The 16,902-nt window shown below is 41.7% G+C and overlaps 1 protein-coding gene and 1 pseudogene across 1 annotated transcript; both read left to right on the top strand.

Moving 5' to 3' along the window:
- The first annotated feature begins 5,432 nt into the window (after positions 1-5,432).
- On the top strand, positions 5,433-8,940 carry LOC141192244 (uncharacterized; annotated as a pseudogene).
- Positions 8,941-11,375: 2,435 nt separating this feature from the next.
- Positions 11,376-14,319, top strand: LOC141192243 (posterior protein-like). The gene has a single exon (XM_073661737.1). The coding sequence runs from the start codon at positions 11,941-11,943 to the stop codon at positions 13,582-13,584; it is 1,644 nt and encodes a 547-aa protein (XP_073517838.1). The 5' UTR covers positions 11,376-11,940; the 3' UTR covers positions 13,585-14,319.
- The last annotated feature ends 2,583 nt before the right edge of the window (positions 14,320-16,902 follow it).

Below are 16,902 nucleotides of genomic sequence, written 5' to 3'. Positions count from 1 at the left end.
GACCAGGTCCAGTCTTTGTGGCCAAACTTCACTTTTATGATCGACAACATTAAATGTGCAGTGAGGGCCAAGTGTGAATTTCTGTACAATAACAACAGAGTTTCCCTTTATCCTGAGTTTACAATTTCTATTGCAAACCAACTAACTTCAAACAGGATTGTGATAAACTATACAGAAAACATTACTCCTGTGCCATGATATATCAAGCTGTGCGTGGCTGATGGCTGTAATATACATTTATTCACGCCTGCAGGAGTTGTGTTGGCTCCAGCCCTGGTTTCATGGATTCACTCCGCGTCATAAATTCCATTATGTTTTTAATCCTCAGGAATTCAGATTACTGCACAATCTCTCCTGAAATGGGGGCGCTAATACTTTCTCTACTCTTCTGGTCAGGACTCCCAGTAACGCCAATGGTCCACCATAAATGAATCCAACTTCGGTTTAGTGTTGGAGTTCTCCCCTCATACATAGGATGTAACATTTTTTTATTCATGTCTTTTTTATCCCTGGTTCCTTTTGTTTGATAGTTTAAAGTGGGATCGGCCGGCCTCACTTAATGTTTAACTCCCTGGTAGTCTTTCATAAAAGATCTCCATTACCTCTTCCAAATGCCCGAGTTCTGAATTTAAGGCACCTCATCTCTGCACTATCATAACAAGTTCTCTTTAAATGTCTAACATTTCTTCTTGAAACTCCATGTGACAGAAAATATTGTCCCTTACGATAGTTTAGATTCCTAAGAGCTGCCGAGCCCCATACTCTAATTACCAGAGAGGTTTCACCACTAGTTACTCATTTTTACTGATGAAGACTGTTGAGTTTGATCATTTCAGTTGACGTGTCATTATTAGTGTTAAGCGAGCATGCTTGTTTAACCCTTTAAACGAGCACGCTTGGGTGCTCGGTGAGTATTTTCGTCGTGCTCGGCGTCTATGTTTGAATCGCCACGGCTGCATGTCTTGAGGCTGTTAGACAGCTGTGACACTTGCAGGGATTTCCTGTTTGTTAGACAGCTGTGACACATACAGGGATTGCCTAACAGCCGTGACACATGCAGCTCAAACATAGATGCCGAGCATGCTACAAATACTCAGAGAGCACCTGAGCACGGGTGAGCACCTGAGCACGTGCTTGTTTAAAGGGGTAAATGAGGATGCTCGCTCAACACTAGTCATTATCTATGGTCACATTTTTTGACTACAGTAGTTAGTGTCCAAAATAATCTGATTTAACCACTTCCCGCAGACAGTTTTATGTTGCTAATCAGGCTCCATTTTTCAAATCTGACGTGTGTCACTTTGTGCTGATAACTTTGGAATTCTTTACAAAGGATAATAGGAAACAAATGGACCTTAAAAATTATTTTCCAGCTTCTCTTGAAACCGACAATACCCTATATACGGTCGTACACTACTGTCTGGGCACATGGCAGGTTAAGAAGTGGAGGAGAGCCATTTAGCTGCTTGAATGCAGATCTTGCTGGAATAGATTGCAGACATAATGTATTGGGGACACTGTTCATGGTCACCTGACAGCTCAGAAAATGGCTACCACGAACAGGGTTGGTGCTATCTACTCCCGTTTTTCAGATCCCCGGAATTGCTTGGCTCAACATTCTTTAACCCCCTTACATGGATCTGGACTTACAAAGAGACCCCTAGGCTTGGGCCACGGTATTACCTGCTATTCTGTGTTGTGAGATGGCAAGAAGAATAGTCAGGTTGCCGGGTCAGAACCATGAGGGCAGAGAAAAATCAGAAAGCACGAGTATTCAGTAAACGGGCCGAGGTCACAACCGGAAACAAATACACAAGATGGGAGATGAGCACAGGGGACAGAACCAGAGGAGAACAAGGCTGGATCTGGCAGCTTCCGGCAATATGCTTCCAGCTTTAGTAGGGTGTGGTGCTTTCCAGTTGGCTGAAGCACGGAGCGAGATGTGCCCTTAGTCATAGGATATCCTATAACTAAGGGCCCATCTCGGTGCCAGAAACACATAAGGAAGTTTGATTTTAACTCGGTTTTAATGATACACTAATAAAGAATCAATTTTTACCTGGACGGTGATGCTGAATTACGTTCCTCCCCCCTCCTTCCTTGATTCAGACATAAGCACTGAATTAAAAAGGTGCAGGGACATGTGACATAAATAATTTTTTTAATGTTTTGACCCTGCCAGAGTCTTATTTATAATGTCGCTGTGAAAAAAGAGAAAAAATCTATAAATGTCAAAACACACATACATATTTACTTATATACCGAAATGATATACATAAGGCTTTCACATGTTTATCATCAATGTGCGACAGTTACAAGTACAATCTTCAGCAGCTTCTAGGACATCCGTCCTGCAGGTAAGTATTGCTGATATTCTGGGCGCATGGTAAGTCATTGGTAAAAAATGGGACAATGGAAGCAAAAAGATTAATGATTAAGTGGAGGAGCAAAGGAGCCGGAGGAGGACCAAGGAGTAGAATGATAGAGCTTAGGTGGTAAAGAAGTTAGGTATCAGGGCAGTGACATAAGGAAAATGGGTCACCAAATAGATGAGTATAAAGGCATGTTAGGTATAGGGCAGAGACATATGAGGAATAGTGTTGAGCGAATCTGTTTGACATTTCAAATTTGTGTTCGTGTGCGGGGTTCCGAATTGTTCTCGCCAAAAAATCGGCTCCACCCATGAACATCCCTGATTTTCCACGCTGTCAAGCAGATGACAGCTGCGTTACAGCGTGGCAAATTAGGGATGTTCATGGGCGGAGCCGATTTTTTTGGCGAGAATAATTCGCAACCCCGAACACGAATTTGAAATGCCGAACAAATTCGCTTAACGCTAATGAGGAATATAGGTCCCCACTTAGATAAGTAATAAAGCTTTTTAAGTAACAGTTAGAGACATATAGGGAGTACAGGTCCCCAAACAGATCAGTATAGAGGCATGTTGTATGATCTTGCCTGGTGGCTTGCTTGACTGCACAAAGTATGCTGGGTGGGTACCTTTAATGGAGCTGTGAACAGCTCGTGCATCTGTCTCTGGTTGAGAATGAAGGGTTTATGTATGTTTCCGCCATTAGCACCGGACCGGAAGTGCGTGTGCTCAAACCCGCCCCCCAGAAGTTGCGTCAAGGGCGGGTGATGTGGCAGGGAGAGTGGGTCTTTTGGGGCGGGCCCGTCCCCCATAGGGCCATGTCACATGTGTAGCGTAACCATGGCGACAGATGAAACCCGCGCATGAGCTCTAGGTTATATGCAATAGTTATTTTATGTTGTCATCACGGTGCATCGATGAGGGGCAAAAGTGAGGTTGATCTGGGTGGGAGAATAAAACGACTTGTGCTGGTTGGATCAAATGGTGCCCGGGATTAAAGCAGTAATGGAGGGGGGTGTAAGGAATGTATGGAGTCCTGTATTAAACTATAGAGTGTGAGGCCATGTTTTTTTTGTATGTAATTAGGTTTGCAAGAATAATACATGGGAGTTGTGTGTAAAAGGGTGAGGAGAAGGTGAGGAAGGGAAGGGGTGGAGAAGGAAATCAGTGGGGGGGGGGAGGTGAGAGGGGAAGGGGGTTTGAGGAACTCACCTGGCGAGAAGGAATAGGAGTAGGTTGTAGAGCTGATCTAGTGTGTTTTGAAAAAAGATTAATCAGGTTAGCCAATCTATTTCACAGTTGAGTCCCTGTGTCAGTGTCTGGAGGGTGTGTATCCAGAACCACTCCTGTTGTTTAAGGAGTTTGATATGGTTACCATCTCGTCTGGGTTCTTTTTCAATCACCTGGAACCTGAGTTGTGATACTGTATGCCTGGCGCTGGAGAAATGATAGGGTAGTGGTAACCAAGTTTTGCCGCAACGAATCGTGGAATTATGGCTGGCAATGTGGTCCCTGATGTGTTAAGTAGTTTCCCCTACGTCTAGTAGACAACATTTGATTACATATACCACCACGTTAGATTCTCTGCAGAATGAATGAGGACAGGCATGGTGAAAGAAGTAGACATCGCAGGAGTAGATCTCAGAGGAAATGGGACACACGCCCTAATATGACAAAATGGCAGAAAACCAGAGTAGTAGAAATTCCCATAAGGTGACTCCATTTTGGATTTTATAACCCTCAGTGAAATAATCTATAGGAGTAGTGACTATTTTGACTCCACAGCCACTTTCCGGAAATTAGCACACAGTGGATGTTGGAACGTGAAAATTGAAAATATACTATTTTATTGCCAAACACATACCAGATTGTGCTCCAGGAGACACAGACATCATAAATTAAGTGGGTTCTTCTCACTATAGTAATGCCAAATACATGGATGCTAAATGTGGTTTGGGCACACTGCAAGGCTCAGAAGCGAGGGGGAGATCTGACTTTGGGAGAGTGGATATTGCTGGATTGGTTTATGGAAGCCATGTTGCTTTTCAAGAGCCTCTCAGACCAGTGCCGTAACTATAAACTTCGGGGCCCCAGGGCAAAACTTCATTGTGGGGCCCCTCAATATTTCAATCACTAGAGGTTGTGCGTAACGTGGTGAAGCCTGCTACGCATTGCTGTATACAGCACACAGGCTTCACCACGTTCCGCAAGACCTTTAATAGATTTTCTTGTTTATGATGCAAGTTTTAGAAGTTAAATATTCAGTGAATATGTTTGGAAAATTAATAAGGTGAATAATTCCAAATATTGCACAATTTTAAAATAACTGTATATGTTTATTAAATAGCAGGGCTTCTCACAGTTTGTCACAGAGATATGTGTCTGCTGAGACTGTCTCCTCTCAATGATGCTGAGAGTTTGTTACAGTCAGTGTGCACTGTGCCTTGCCAACTCTCTGTGATCTCCAGACTAACATATTGTTACAAATCTTGTGCTATGAGACTCTCCAGGCCAGTGCAGGTTTCCATTCATTGACAGCTGGCAGAGCTCCTGGAAATTATTGAAATGATAGTCTCTCCTGTCCTCCGGGTGACATTGTCTGACAGGAATATAGGAGCTGGGTATTTTATGAGAAATTAAAGTTTTAAAATACAATTTTTTACCATCAGTTTGGGGCCCCTTGGGTGGTTGGGGCCCCGGGGCAGTGCCCCGGCTGTAGTTACGGCCCTGTCTGAGACCCTAATAATGTGGAAACTTCTTTTTTTCCTTTGACAGATGATGGATCTGAGTAGGGACTTGTTTTTTGTGAGATGAGTAGAAGTTTCTATTGGTATTATTTTCACCTACATAACATTGTTTGGTGGCTTTATATTCCATATTTGGGAGGCAGAATTAACAGACAGTTGAACACCACGGTCTACTGGTTCATCCTATGAGGTTTTCTATTAGACTGTGAACTGTCATTGTCTTGGTGAATCATTCAATGTTTTTACATAACTTGCCATTCCTACAGACACTTTAAGTAGATATGTTCAAAAATTCAAGGATATTTTATTCAAAAATAGTAATTTGTTTTATTTTTCGCAGATGACTGTACCCAGAGATCAGAGGGACAGCTGACATCTTCAATTTTTAAATCGGAAGATCTTGAGATCCCACGTAATACAACTGAAGTGAATGCCATTACTCCAGATATACCATCATCCTTTCACACAAAAGATTTGTCATTTGATTCTTTAAAACAGGTCCTGTCTTCTGATTTATTACTGACTACTAAGGAAAATCATAGCCACAAAAGAGGCATTATGAACCAAACTGCTCCTAAAGCAAAGAAGCCATTATCAGAATATGGAAATAGTCATCAAAAAATGTATACAGCAGGGAATAGATTTTTTTGTTTCAAGCATGGGAAATGTTTTAACCAGAAATCCAATCTTGTTAGTCACCAGAGAAGTCACATAGCAGAGAAACCATTTTCATGTTCAGAGTGTCAGAAATGTTTTACAGAGAAATCCACTCTTATTTCACATCAGCGAATTCACACAGGGGAGAAGCCATTTTCATGTTCAGAATGTGGGAAATGTTTTACAGAGAAATCAAGCCTTACCAAACATCAGAGGACTCACACAGGGGAGAAGCCTTATTCCTGTTCAGAATGTGGAAAATGTTTTGCAAGGAAATCAAATCTTATAGCACATCAGAGAACTCACACAGGGGAGAAGCCATTTTCATGTTCAGAATGTAGAAAATGTTTTACAGAGAAATCAAGTCTTACCAAACATCAGAGAACTCATACAGGGGAGAAGCCTTTTTCATGTTCAGAATGTGGGAAATATTTTGAAAAGTCAAATCTTATCAAACATCAGAGAACTCACACAGGGGAGAAGCCTTTTTCATGTTCAGAATGTGGGAAATATTTTACAGAGAAATCAAGTCTTACCAAACATCAGATAACTCACACAGGGGAGAAGCCTTTTTCATGTTCAGAATGTGGGAAATATTTTGCAAAGAAGTCAAATCTTATCAGACATCAGAGAACTCACACAGGGGAGAAGCCTTTTTCATGTTCAGAATGTGGGAAATATTTTGCAAAGAAGTCAAATCTTATCAAACATCAGAGAACTCACACAGGGGAAAAGCCTTTTTCATGTTCAGAATGTGGGAAATGTTTTGTAGATAAATCAACTCTTGTTAGTCACCAGAGAACTCACACTGGGGAGAAGCCATTTTCATGTTCAGAATGTGGAAAATGTTTTGTGAAGAAAATATCTCTTCTCAGTCACCAGAGAACCCACACAGGGGAGAAGCCTTTTTCCTGTTAAGAATGTGGGAAATCTTATACAAGGAAAACGAGTCTTATCGCACATCAGAAAACTTACACAAGGGAGAAGCCATTTTCATGTTTAGAATGTGGGAAATGTTTTGCAAAGAAATCAAATCTTATCAGACATCAGAAAACTCACATCAGGGAGAAGCCTTTTTCATGTTCAGAATGTGGAAAATGTTTTTACCATGAATCAGATGTTGTTATACACTAAAGAAGCCACAAAGGGGAGAAGCCATTTTCTTGTTTAAAATGTGGGAAATGTTTTACAGAGAAATCAAATTTTATCAGACATCAGAGAACTCACATAGGGGATAAGCCTTCTTCATGTTCAGAATGTGGGAAATGTTTTAACCAGAAAGTTCATCTTGATAGCCACCAGAGAACCCACACGGGAAAACGTCGCAACTACACCCAACTGGTCTCTGTATAGACTAAAAAGGCCCTAGCTGCACAACTTAAAACACCACCTCGGATCTAACTCTGTAATAGGCCGCTGAGGGGTTTCTTGTACCTTCTGAGGAATCAGAGGAGAGGTCGCAACACATTGTCAACAAGGGGAAAGGAAAGTGAGAAGTAAGATACAAAAACCATGGGTGAGAAACTAAGATACATTCATATAGGGCAAAGAAGGCAAGCTAAGGAGAATCAAAAATAAAAGGAACAAGTATAACCTCCCAGAAGCCTAACTGGTAGAAGGAAAAGCTGCTGGGAGGGAAAGCAAACAGATGGGGAGGATAGTTTCACCTTTGATGAAACTTACAAAATTCATCCTCACCCACAATTACTGTGAATTTGATAACCACACATATCTACATGAGACTGGTACAGATATAGGAAGTAAAATGGCTTAACAGTATGCAAATTTTCATGGTCAAGCTTGAAAGTGACTTCATGTCCTCACATCACATCAGGCCTCTGGCCTACTACCGTTACATTGACGATAGTTTAATCATCTGGACAGAGTCTGAGCAACAGCTAAAGATGTTCCTTGATCTGATTTAATCAATTTCATCCCACCGTCAACTTAACACTCAACTACTCCTGTACTGAAATTAACTTTTTGGACACCATCATTAAGTTGCAGAACAATGAAATAGAGACGTCCGTGTACCAGAAGCCAATTGACCTTCCAACATACCTTAAATGGGTCAGTTTCCATCCAAAACACACAATCTCCACTGTCTACAGCCAAGCCATTAGAAAAAATCGGATATGTTCCAATACTATGGACAGAGACAAATACCTTGGTGGCCTCTGAAACACCTTTTTGAAGCAGGGCTACCATCAAACAACAATTGAAAACCAGATTGCAAAAGCCATCAGACTATCAATCATGTCCTACATTTCAAAACTAAACAAGAGAGCAACCGGGTGCCTCTCGTAGTCACTTACAATCCAAATCTGGAGGTGTTAATGGGAGCTGCACGGAAATTACAACTATTATTACAAAAAGATGCCTGATTACAATCTATATTTTGAGACCTCCCACTTCTGTGATTTAGGTAGCCACCAAATCTAAGAAGCTTCATTGTCAGAAGCTCCCTGTCCTCTCCAACAGCTTCAGGTACCTTTCCCTGCAGCCAGAAAAAATGTAAAACCTGTCCATTTATAATGACCACAGACAAGATGAAGATCCACAACTCACATCAGGAGACAACCACAAGATCCCAGGTACTTTCAGCTGCATCATATCTAATGTAGTGTACTTAATTATATGTTCCAAATGTTCAATTGGGGGTCTGCATGTAGGGAAAACAGGGCAAAAACTTAGAACAAGGATGAATTCTCATCGCCACACAATAAAAGAAAAAAGAACAGATCTACCTATGGCCAAACATTTTTGTATCCTTGATAACCGCATCATGGACATGAAATTACTTGTATTAAAATGTAACTTCAAATCTCAGAGAGACCAAAAAAATTTGCGAGTACAAGCTTATGACAATCTTTGACACACTCACAGAGCAGCAATGAATGTATCGTATGGATTTATGTCTTTCTACATCAACTAAGGAATGTGCTCCTCAGACCATTTTGGGAGTTTTACAATCATGGACCAGACCTCAATCACAGGACAGTAAAACTTTCACACTCCTTATCTATGAACTGTTCCAATATTTACAGCCACAACGACTTCTCCCTCTTCAATACTGATCGTTCTTCTTCACGTCACTTGTCTTATCTATTGCATTATTCCTGTGCCCTGCTGCGTATAAATATGTGACTCTTTAGATTGTGTTATAGTATGCCTGATGAAGAGATCTGAGTAGTCTCGAAAGCTTGAAATTTGTTACCATCTTTTCAGTTAGCCATTAAAGGGTATCAACCCCTGAGGACTCTCAAACCTTAATATTTTTCTATCTACTGGCTAACACGATACTATGATATATATTTTTTGCGAAATTTTTGCTAAACTTGAGAAATGTGTTTTTTTTTCTGTTCAGGAACTTTCATTCATGGGTGTTACGGGTCCGGGTGGTGGAACCTCTGTGCTTTGGTGCAAGGAGGGACCAGAGGGGCGTAACTAAGTGCCTACTCGGACCGACCCAAGTCACACGGCGGCTTAGTCGACTCCGTGAACCAGGGAGGGACCGGGCAGGTGAACCAGGTGCCACTCTAGGACCGACCTTGTGTGATAGCAGGTGACTCCCATGGGTCAGATGACCGGAGCTGACCGGTACAGCGGATGAGCACGGCAGGAAGGCTGGCGGGTGATCCGGGTAGATAAGCAGGCAGGTATGGCTGATAGCCAGACAGGTGCTCCGGGTAGGCAAGCAGGCGGGTGCAGCAGATAGCCAGACAGGTGCTCGGGGCAGGCAAGCTGGCGGGCAACGCAGGTAACTGGCAGGTGCTCCAGGTAGATAGATTGGAGGGCATGTCAGGTAACTGGCAGGTGCTCCAGGTAGGCAGGCTGGCGGGCACAGCAGGTAACTGGCAGGTGCTCCAGATAAGCAGACTGGCTGGCACGGCTGATAGACTGGCAGGCAGGATTGTTATACAGACTGGCGGGCAAGGCTGACGCAGCGGGACCTGAGGGCTGAAGAAAGTGTTAGCACACAAAACAACAACCTTGCACAGGCACCTTCATTTTGTAGGAGGTGCCTTATAAAGGGGAAGTCCTCCGGCCATTGGCCGGGGACTCTTTAGGACGGCGCCCGGCCCCTTTAAGAGGAAGGAAGCGCGCGCGCACCCTAAGCACTGTGCCCGGGAAGCTGCGCGCGGTGCGCGCCACAGCAGCAGCAGGAAGGCGCCGGACCGGGACCGCAACAGTGAGGGGAGCGCCGTCTCTGCCCGGCAGGAGGCAGAGACGCCAATGCTACAATGGGGTTCATTTTATCAGCTGAAGGGTTTAAGATGGATCCTTGAAAAGTTTTTTCTTCATTATGGTTTCCATCCCCATTTTGGTGAATTTTCTAAGATAAGTTCTGAATGTACTGAGGTGGAGGACGCCAAAGAGAAACATGGGGGTGTTACATGGGTTGATAAAAAAAACCTAGGTCCATCAAGTTCAACCCTTCTCCACCAATTATACATTTTTTGTCACTAAATTATCTATAACCCACAATGTTATATGTACTGAGGAAATTATCCAGCCCTTTTTTAAAATTTGTTAGTGTTTGCCATTACTACCTCTTGTGGTAGAGCGTTCCACAGTCTGACTGCTCTAACTGTAAAGAACCCTTTCCTGTTTGCCGGAATGGCCATTCTTCCACCAGTAATAAGTGCCCCCTAGTCCTTAGTATGGTCTATGGATGGAATAAGTCAGCTATTGATAGTCACCATCGTGCTCTCTAGAAACCCCAGAGCATCACCTAAGAATAAAAGTAAATCATAAGCATACAATGCCGCCTTCTCTTCCTTGGTCCCATATTTAAATCTCAGAGGTTTTACTAATTATTGCCACAAGAAGTTCAATTGCTATTTGTCAGGGAGATATTGGTATCAGGAAAATATTCTTCCATATTTCCCTGACATGGATATTGACCATTTCTCCCTTTTGTCAGTACCAAGCTGCCTCCATAAAAATCTTAGCGCAAAGCCCCAATTAACACAGTCATGAGTAAGGCCTTAAACCAACTGCTGTCAGCCAAGAAGTGTTACAAGCTACTTAAATGCGAGCCTCTTGTACCTGGATGACGCAGGGGGTGATTAAAACGCAGGATTGCCATAATTTGCGTGTAACTGGGAAAGCTTGTTTCCCGAGCTTCAAACAGAAATCTATAGACACTTCGACTTCCAAAATGAAGTATGAAATATTGTAAGTTTCATACTTCCGACAATAATGGGACCTATATTTTTAGTGGCAGGGACAGCCGAGGAACGTATACATAATTTTTCATTGTTGTAAGCAAGATCATGGAGCTGTAGCGCAAAAACACCAGAATAACAGACTGCAGCTATGCAATGTGTGGTCTCTAAATGCAGGTAAAATCATAACAGAAAAAATGGCATAGTTTGCAAGCTTCTGCGATCAACGAGCAATGAGTTATCGCAGACGTTAGCATTTTTAATAAAAATGTGCAGGCTGGAGACCAGCCCACATAATGTCACCACAAGGGGTGTGTAGACAGATCTCCACTTAGGTATAAGAGAACCCATGGAAAATACATAACCACTCATTTCCAGGGGGGTATAAGGATTATAAGCAACGGGTCGCGTTCGATAACGCTCAAATCAAACTGAGGAGCCACTCCTCCACCTATATTGAATCGTTTCAGCGATCGTATAGTAAGTTATCTTTTTTTATCCTGTTTATTTTATGTAACTGCTTATGTATTTTAATGTCTCCTAGGTTCAGGCCTGTTTGTCTTATTTGTTTAGTGGATTGTTTGTTGAATTGTTGCCGGTAAAGTTAGGGTAGCACCCTGTTGATTGAAGTTCTCATAAGATCTAAAGGGTAAAACCAGACATCTCTGAGAAGAAAGTGAGGTAGAGGTTAAAAGTCTAAATCTCATGTTAAGGGGAAGTAGCCTTATGCTTCAATAGGAGATCACTCTTGGCCTGGATCTTGGATCTGTAGTTGATCAAGTGCATGAGACACTGTCAGTCAGATATAGGTAAAGTCACAAGACTGTGGCAGTGATTTCCTGAGGGAAAAGATTATATTTAATCTGTGTCCCTGTTTTAGTGAAGTGATATTCACTGGTTTCTGTATTGTGTTTCGTTAATTTGTAATTTTTGTTTGGAAAGCTGATTTGTTTATTTTTGTTGTCTTCTGTGAAAATAGTTGGAAGTAATTAACATGGAAATAGTCAGTAAATTTATTGAAAAATATGCCTCTGCTCAGTTCAGTACTTGTGCAGATGATGCATTGACACATCAGTTTAATGACCTTATGAAACAATGTGAAGGGCAGAATGATAACAAAAGTAAATTGTCGAAAAAGAAAGCAAAGAAAGAGAAGTTAGCAAATGTTTTGTGTATGTTGTTGAAAATGAAAGGAATTGCAGAACAAAAGGAATTGCACTGGTATTCAGAGAAAGCTCAATTAAGAGGTGAAGTGGACAAAATTGAACAGGAAGTCAGTCTGGCTATTGCTAGTGCTGAAGATCATAATTGTGAGTGTGAAGATCTAAGGGATGAGGTAGACAATATGAATTACCAAAATTGTGAATTAGAAGATAAGCTGGAGGAGTATAAGGAGAGATGTAAACTTAGGGAACAGCGTATTGCTTTGCTAGAAGGAAAAGAAGCGAAGTATAATGATATGACAATACTTAGGAACCAGTTGTATGATGCTAATGTAAAATTGGAGCTAAAAGAACATTGCATTATGTCCTTGAAATCACAAGAATGTACTAGAGTGAATAACCATAGTTATTGTAATCAAATGTGCAAGTCTGCTGATCAGGAGGAAAGAGATTGGAAAAGAGGGGAGGAGCAGCCTGTGTACACGGCTGATAACCCTGAGTATAACCCAGATCATAGTTCCTCTATCTTTACTCCTGAGTCAGGAGGGAGCAGACAAAGGAGAGACAATTTGCTTAGTAACAGCAGTAATTTAGTCCAATCCACAACACTCTCCATACAGGATAAGACAAATCTATTCCAGATATTAGGGAAGTTTGATACAAGTGCCTCAGCCATTAGTCTTTCCAATAAGTTAGAGGCAGTAGTGACACAATACAGTCTGGGTAATAGAGCTGCATGTGCCTTACTTCGGGTATGGCTCCCATCTCAACTTTGTGAAAAACTGCAGCCCCCTGTAGGAGCTCACAAAGGATTATCTGCAGATCTTGAATGTAATTGGGGAAATGCTAGTGACAGAGTGGAGGAATTAAAGAGAGTTATGGGGGGACGAGATATGAGAGGTACTAATGCCTTAGAAAATGCAAAATTAAATAGAGGAGATGATCCTATTATTTTTTGCAGTGAATATTTGACATTATATCGTTCTACCTATAACTGCCCTGACATGTCTCCTGATGATAGCAGTTTTCTATATTCAATGGCTAACAACTGCACCTTTGTTGATTATCCAACAAAGGTTGCCTTGAGGAACGCAAATTCCTATCAAGCCTTTGTAAATATATTAAAGGATTGGATTCAGGATACAAGTCATGACAACAAGCCCCAAAAGAGGATATCAGAGGTAGTCAAAAATGAAGGCAAAGTAAGGTTTATTGGAAAATGTTATAAATGTGGTTACACAGGTCACACTATGAAAGAATGTAGAAGTAGTAAAAGAGTTATCAATAATAGACCTTTTAATAATAGGAAGCAAAGACAAGAACCAAATACTGCAAGGAATGGAGAGCATAGTCTTCCTGAAGTTACATTATATGGTCCACTTCTGGATGAACTGAGGAAGATTGGGAAGGCAATGGCAGAAAAGCCAGAGGAATTAAAGACCCCACCTTCAACAAATCCTTATGTAAAACAATAGGGATGTCACGCCCCAGTGTTGTCCCTAGTGAGTCAGCTTAGCAGGGACAAGGGCGGGAGACCCCTTATTCAGGGTACGGTAGGGGGCCATCGTACAAACATTTTACTGGATACAGGGGCTGCTGTCAGTTTGACTAATCTGGATTTGATTAAAGACCCTGGTGGTAAACACATTTTTCTGAGAGGATTTGGAGGACAGTTAGTATCTTCAGAACAATCTTTACCAGTGACAATAAACCTGGGAAATCTATGTGTTGAGTATGGCTTATATCTTTCACCAACACATGAAGGTACCATTATTGGGTCAGATATTATGAAGGAATATGGACTTATTCTTGATTTATGCAACTGGATGTTGTGGAGAGGATCACGGTATAAAGGCTGTTTAAAAATGGTAACTGACAATTATGGTATTGATTCCATCAAAGGTGCTCAATCTTTAGATCCAGCCATGATATTGAGAACAGATGATGAAATATTGGCCGACATCTTGTGGCAACATAACAATGTGTGGGCAAATTCAAAAACCCAATGTGGCAAGGTGTCCAACATGGTAGTAATGGTAGAGGGTCCTGATCCCCCACCCCAAAGACAGTATAAAATACCACCAGAGTCAGTCCCCTACATTAAGAGAATACTGGATGATTTGCTGATTCAAAATGTCATCAGGGAATGCCAATCCACTAATAATGCACCCCTATGGCCAGTTAAGAAACCAAATGGTTGGCGTCCAACATTGGACTACAGAGCTTTAAATAAGTGTACCCCTCCTGTCACTAATGTGGTTGCCAAAATGCCTGACATGATGACAGCACTCAAACCCTCCTCCACGGTGTATTAATCAATAGACATCTCAAATGGATATTTCTCCATTCCTTTACACCCTGACTGTCAATACAAATTTGCATTCACATTTCAAGGGAAACAGTTAACATTTTGTCGGTTACCACAAGGATTCAGGTCCAGTTCTACTTACTTTCATAAGTGCATGGTTGAAATTTTGTCATCTTTCTCAGAACCTGATTGCATTGTACAGTATGTAGATGACGTTCTGCTCCAAACTGACACAAAAGATCAGCACTACACATTGTTGAATGAGCTGTTAACACTCCTTGAGAAGGCAGGCCTCAAACTTAATCCTAACAAAGCCCAGCTGATGAGAGATTCTGTGTTATTTTTGGGAGTAATAGTTTCAAAAGGGGGGAGAATTCCTGACCCCAACAAATGTGAAACTATTAGGAAGTTGCCTAGGCCAAACACAAAAACAGGAATGAGACAGTTCTTGGGACTTGTCAGATTTTCCAGAGATTTCATAGAGGGATTTGCTGAGAAAGCAAAACCCCTCTATGAACTCCTAAAAGGTGATCAGGGAGAAGCTGACCCACTGGAATGGATGGAAGAGCATGAAGGAGCTTTTGTCAGGTTGAAAATCAGCCTCACTCAAGCACCTGCTCTGAGCAATCCAAACCCAGATCTACCTTTTGCATTACAGGTTCATGCCTCTGTAATAGCAATTACGGCTGTATTGCTGCAGGAGAGGCAAGGAAAATGGGTTCCAGTCGGATACCTATCAAGGTTGTTAAGTCCTGTGGAAATAGGATTTGATGATTGTGTTAGGAATCTGTTGGCAGTGCATTGGGCAATACTATCCACAGAGTACATAGTAGGATTTTCTAAAATCATACTCCAAACACCCCACACTCCTATCAAAATGCTCTTGGAGCGAACACTCAGTGGTGTATCTTCTCAAAGGGTAGCAAGATGGCTTGTACATTTAACACCTAGGAACATCACAGTGACTCACGATACTAACTACATCCTGCCACAGTTGATGCAATACAAAGGGGAAAAACATGACTGCGGGGAGTTACACATGACCAAGACACAGGAAGTGTTTAGGTTAATGACAGGAAAAGAACATCTAAAAATTTGGGTGGATGGAACAAGGTATTGGGAAGAGGGACAATTTTACACAGGTTATGCCCTGTGGTGTCCTCAAGCAAATGAACAAATTCTCATTAAATGCCCAAGGAAATTCTCAGCGCAAAGAGCTGAACTGGAAGCTGTGAGGGAAGCAATTTTGCATTTCAGTACAGGGCCTATCACAATTTTCTCTGATAGTGCATATGTCACAAGATCACTTACTGAGTACATGCCTTTATGGCACACAAGAGGATTCAGTGATGCATCAGGTAAGACACTAGTACATGGTTCAGTTTTGAAAAACATTTGGGAAAGGACTAGTGCAGAACCACGAAGAGTGGCAATAATAAAGGTGAAGGCACATCAAAAGGGCAGTGACGAAATTACAGTTGGTAATAACAAGGTAGATGAATTAGCCAAAGAGGCAGCAATGATAGGAGAAAAGTGGACTTCCTATGATGTAGAGGGAAAGCAAGCCTGGGAAGAACAAGATTTTGAGGACAAGGACAAAGATGAGGTTGAATTAGAGTGTTTACCTGTTGTTAAAACACCTACACCTTGTTTGGCAGCAGAGCAGGATAAAGACCCAGTTTTAAATCAAATAAAATGCAAAATTAAGGAAAAATCATCAGATAAGCCCCAAAAATATATCCTGCAAGATGAGCTATTGCTGAGAGAGACTTCAGAAGGCCCTAAATTTGTAGTGCCATCTCAGTACCAAAAGGATATTGCTAAAGAAAACCATAGATTGACAGGACACATGGGGGTTGACAACACTTTAAAGTTTATTCAAACCAAGTACTGGTGGGAGAACATGAAAACTAGTATTACAGAAATTATCCAAGAATGTTTAATCTGTGCCCAAATGAACCGTAGGCCAAGGGGACAAAAACCTGTGCTTTCCAGGATGCCTTTGGCTGAGGGGCCATGGGAGAGATTACAAATTGACTTTGTTGGTCCCTTGCCAAGTGCTCCAGGAGGTTATCGGTACCTGCTAGTGATAGTTGATGTTTTTTCCAAATGGGTGGAAGCTTTGCCCATAAGGAAGGACACTGGTACCGCAACAGCAACTGCATTATGGAGGGAAGTTTTCTCAAGATGGGGATTCCCAAAAGTCATTGAATTAGACAGAGGTACACATTTCACCGGCAAAATCATGACTAATATGTGTGAAATGTTGAATGTAGAACAGAAGTTTCATGTCTCATATCATCCGCAATCATCTGGGATGGTAGAAAGAATGAATCGGACTTTAAAAGAGAGATTAAAGAAAATGGTGTTGCAATCCGGAAATAGTTGGCTGTGTCACTGTCATGGTTGTGTCGCCACGAAGATCGTCACGATTGCACAGCCTGACTTCTCGCAGCTGAGTTTTTGGTGTTTTGTGCTTTTCGGC

Source organism: Phyllobates terribilis, unplaced genomic scaffold (genome assembly GCF_046119375.1).
Source record: "Phyllobates terribilis strain yellow unplaced genomic scaffold, ASM4611937v1 Scaffold_56__1_contigs__length_8794411, whole genome shotgun sequence".
Classification (NCBI taxonomy): domain Eukaryota; kingdom Metazoa; phylum Chordata; class Amphibia; order Anura; family Dendrobatidae; genus Phyllobates; species Phyllobates terribilis.
The sequence above is the reverse complement of the archived record's forward strand: the minus strand, read 5'-3'. Positions and strand labels throughout refer to the sequence as shown.

Excerpts from the sequence above, each read along its gene's own strand:
- LOC141192243 (XM_073661737.1), top strand. The coding sequence starts at position 11,941 with ATGGAAATAGTCAGTAAATTTATTGAAAAATATGCCTCTGCTCAGTTC.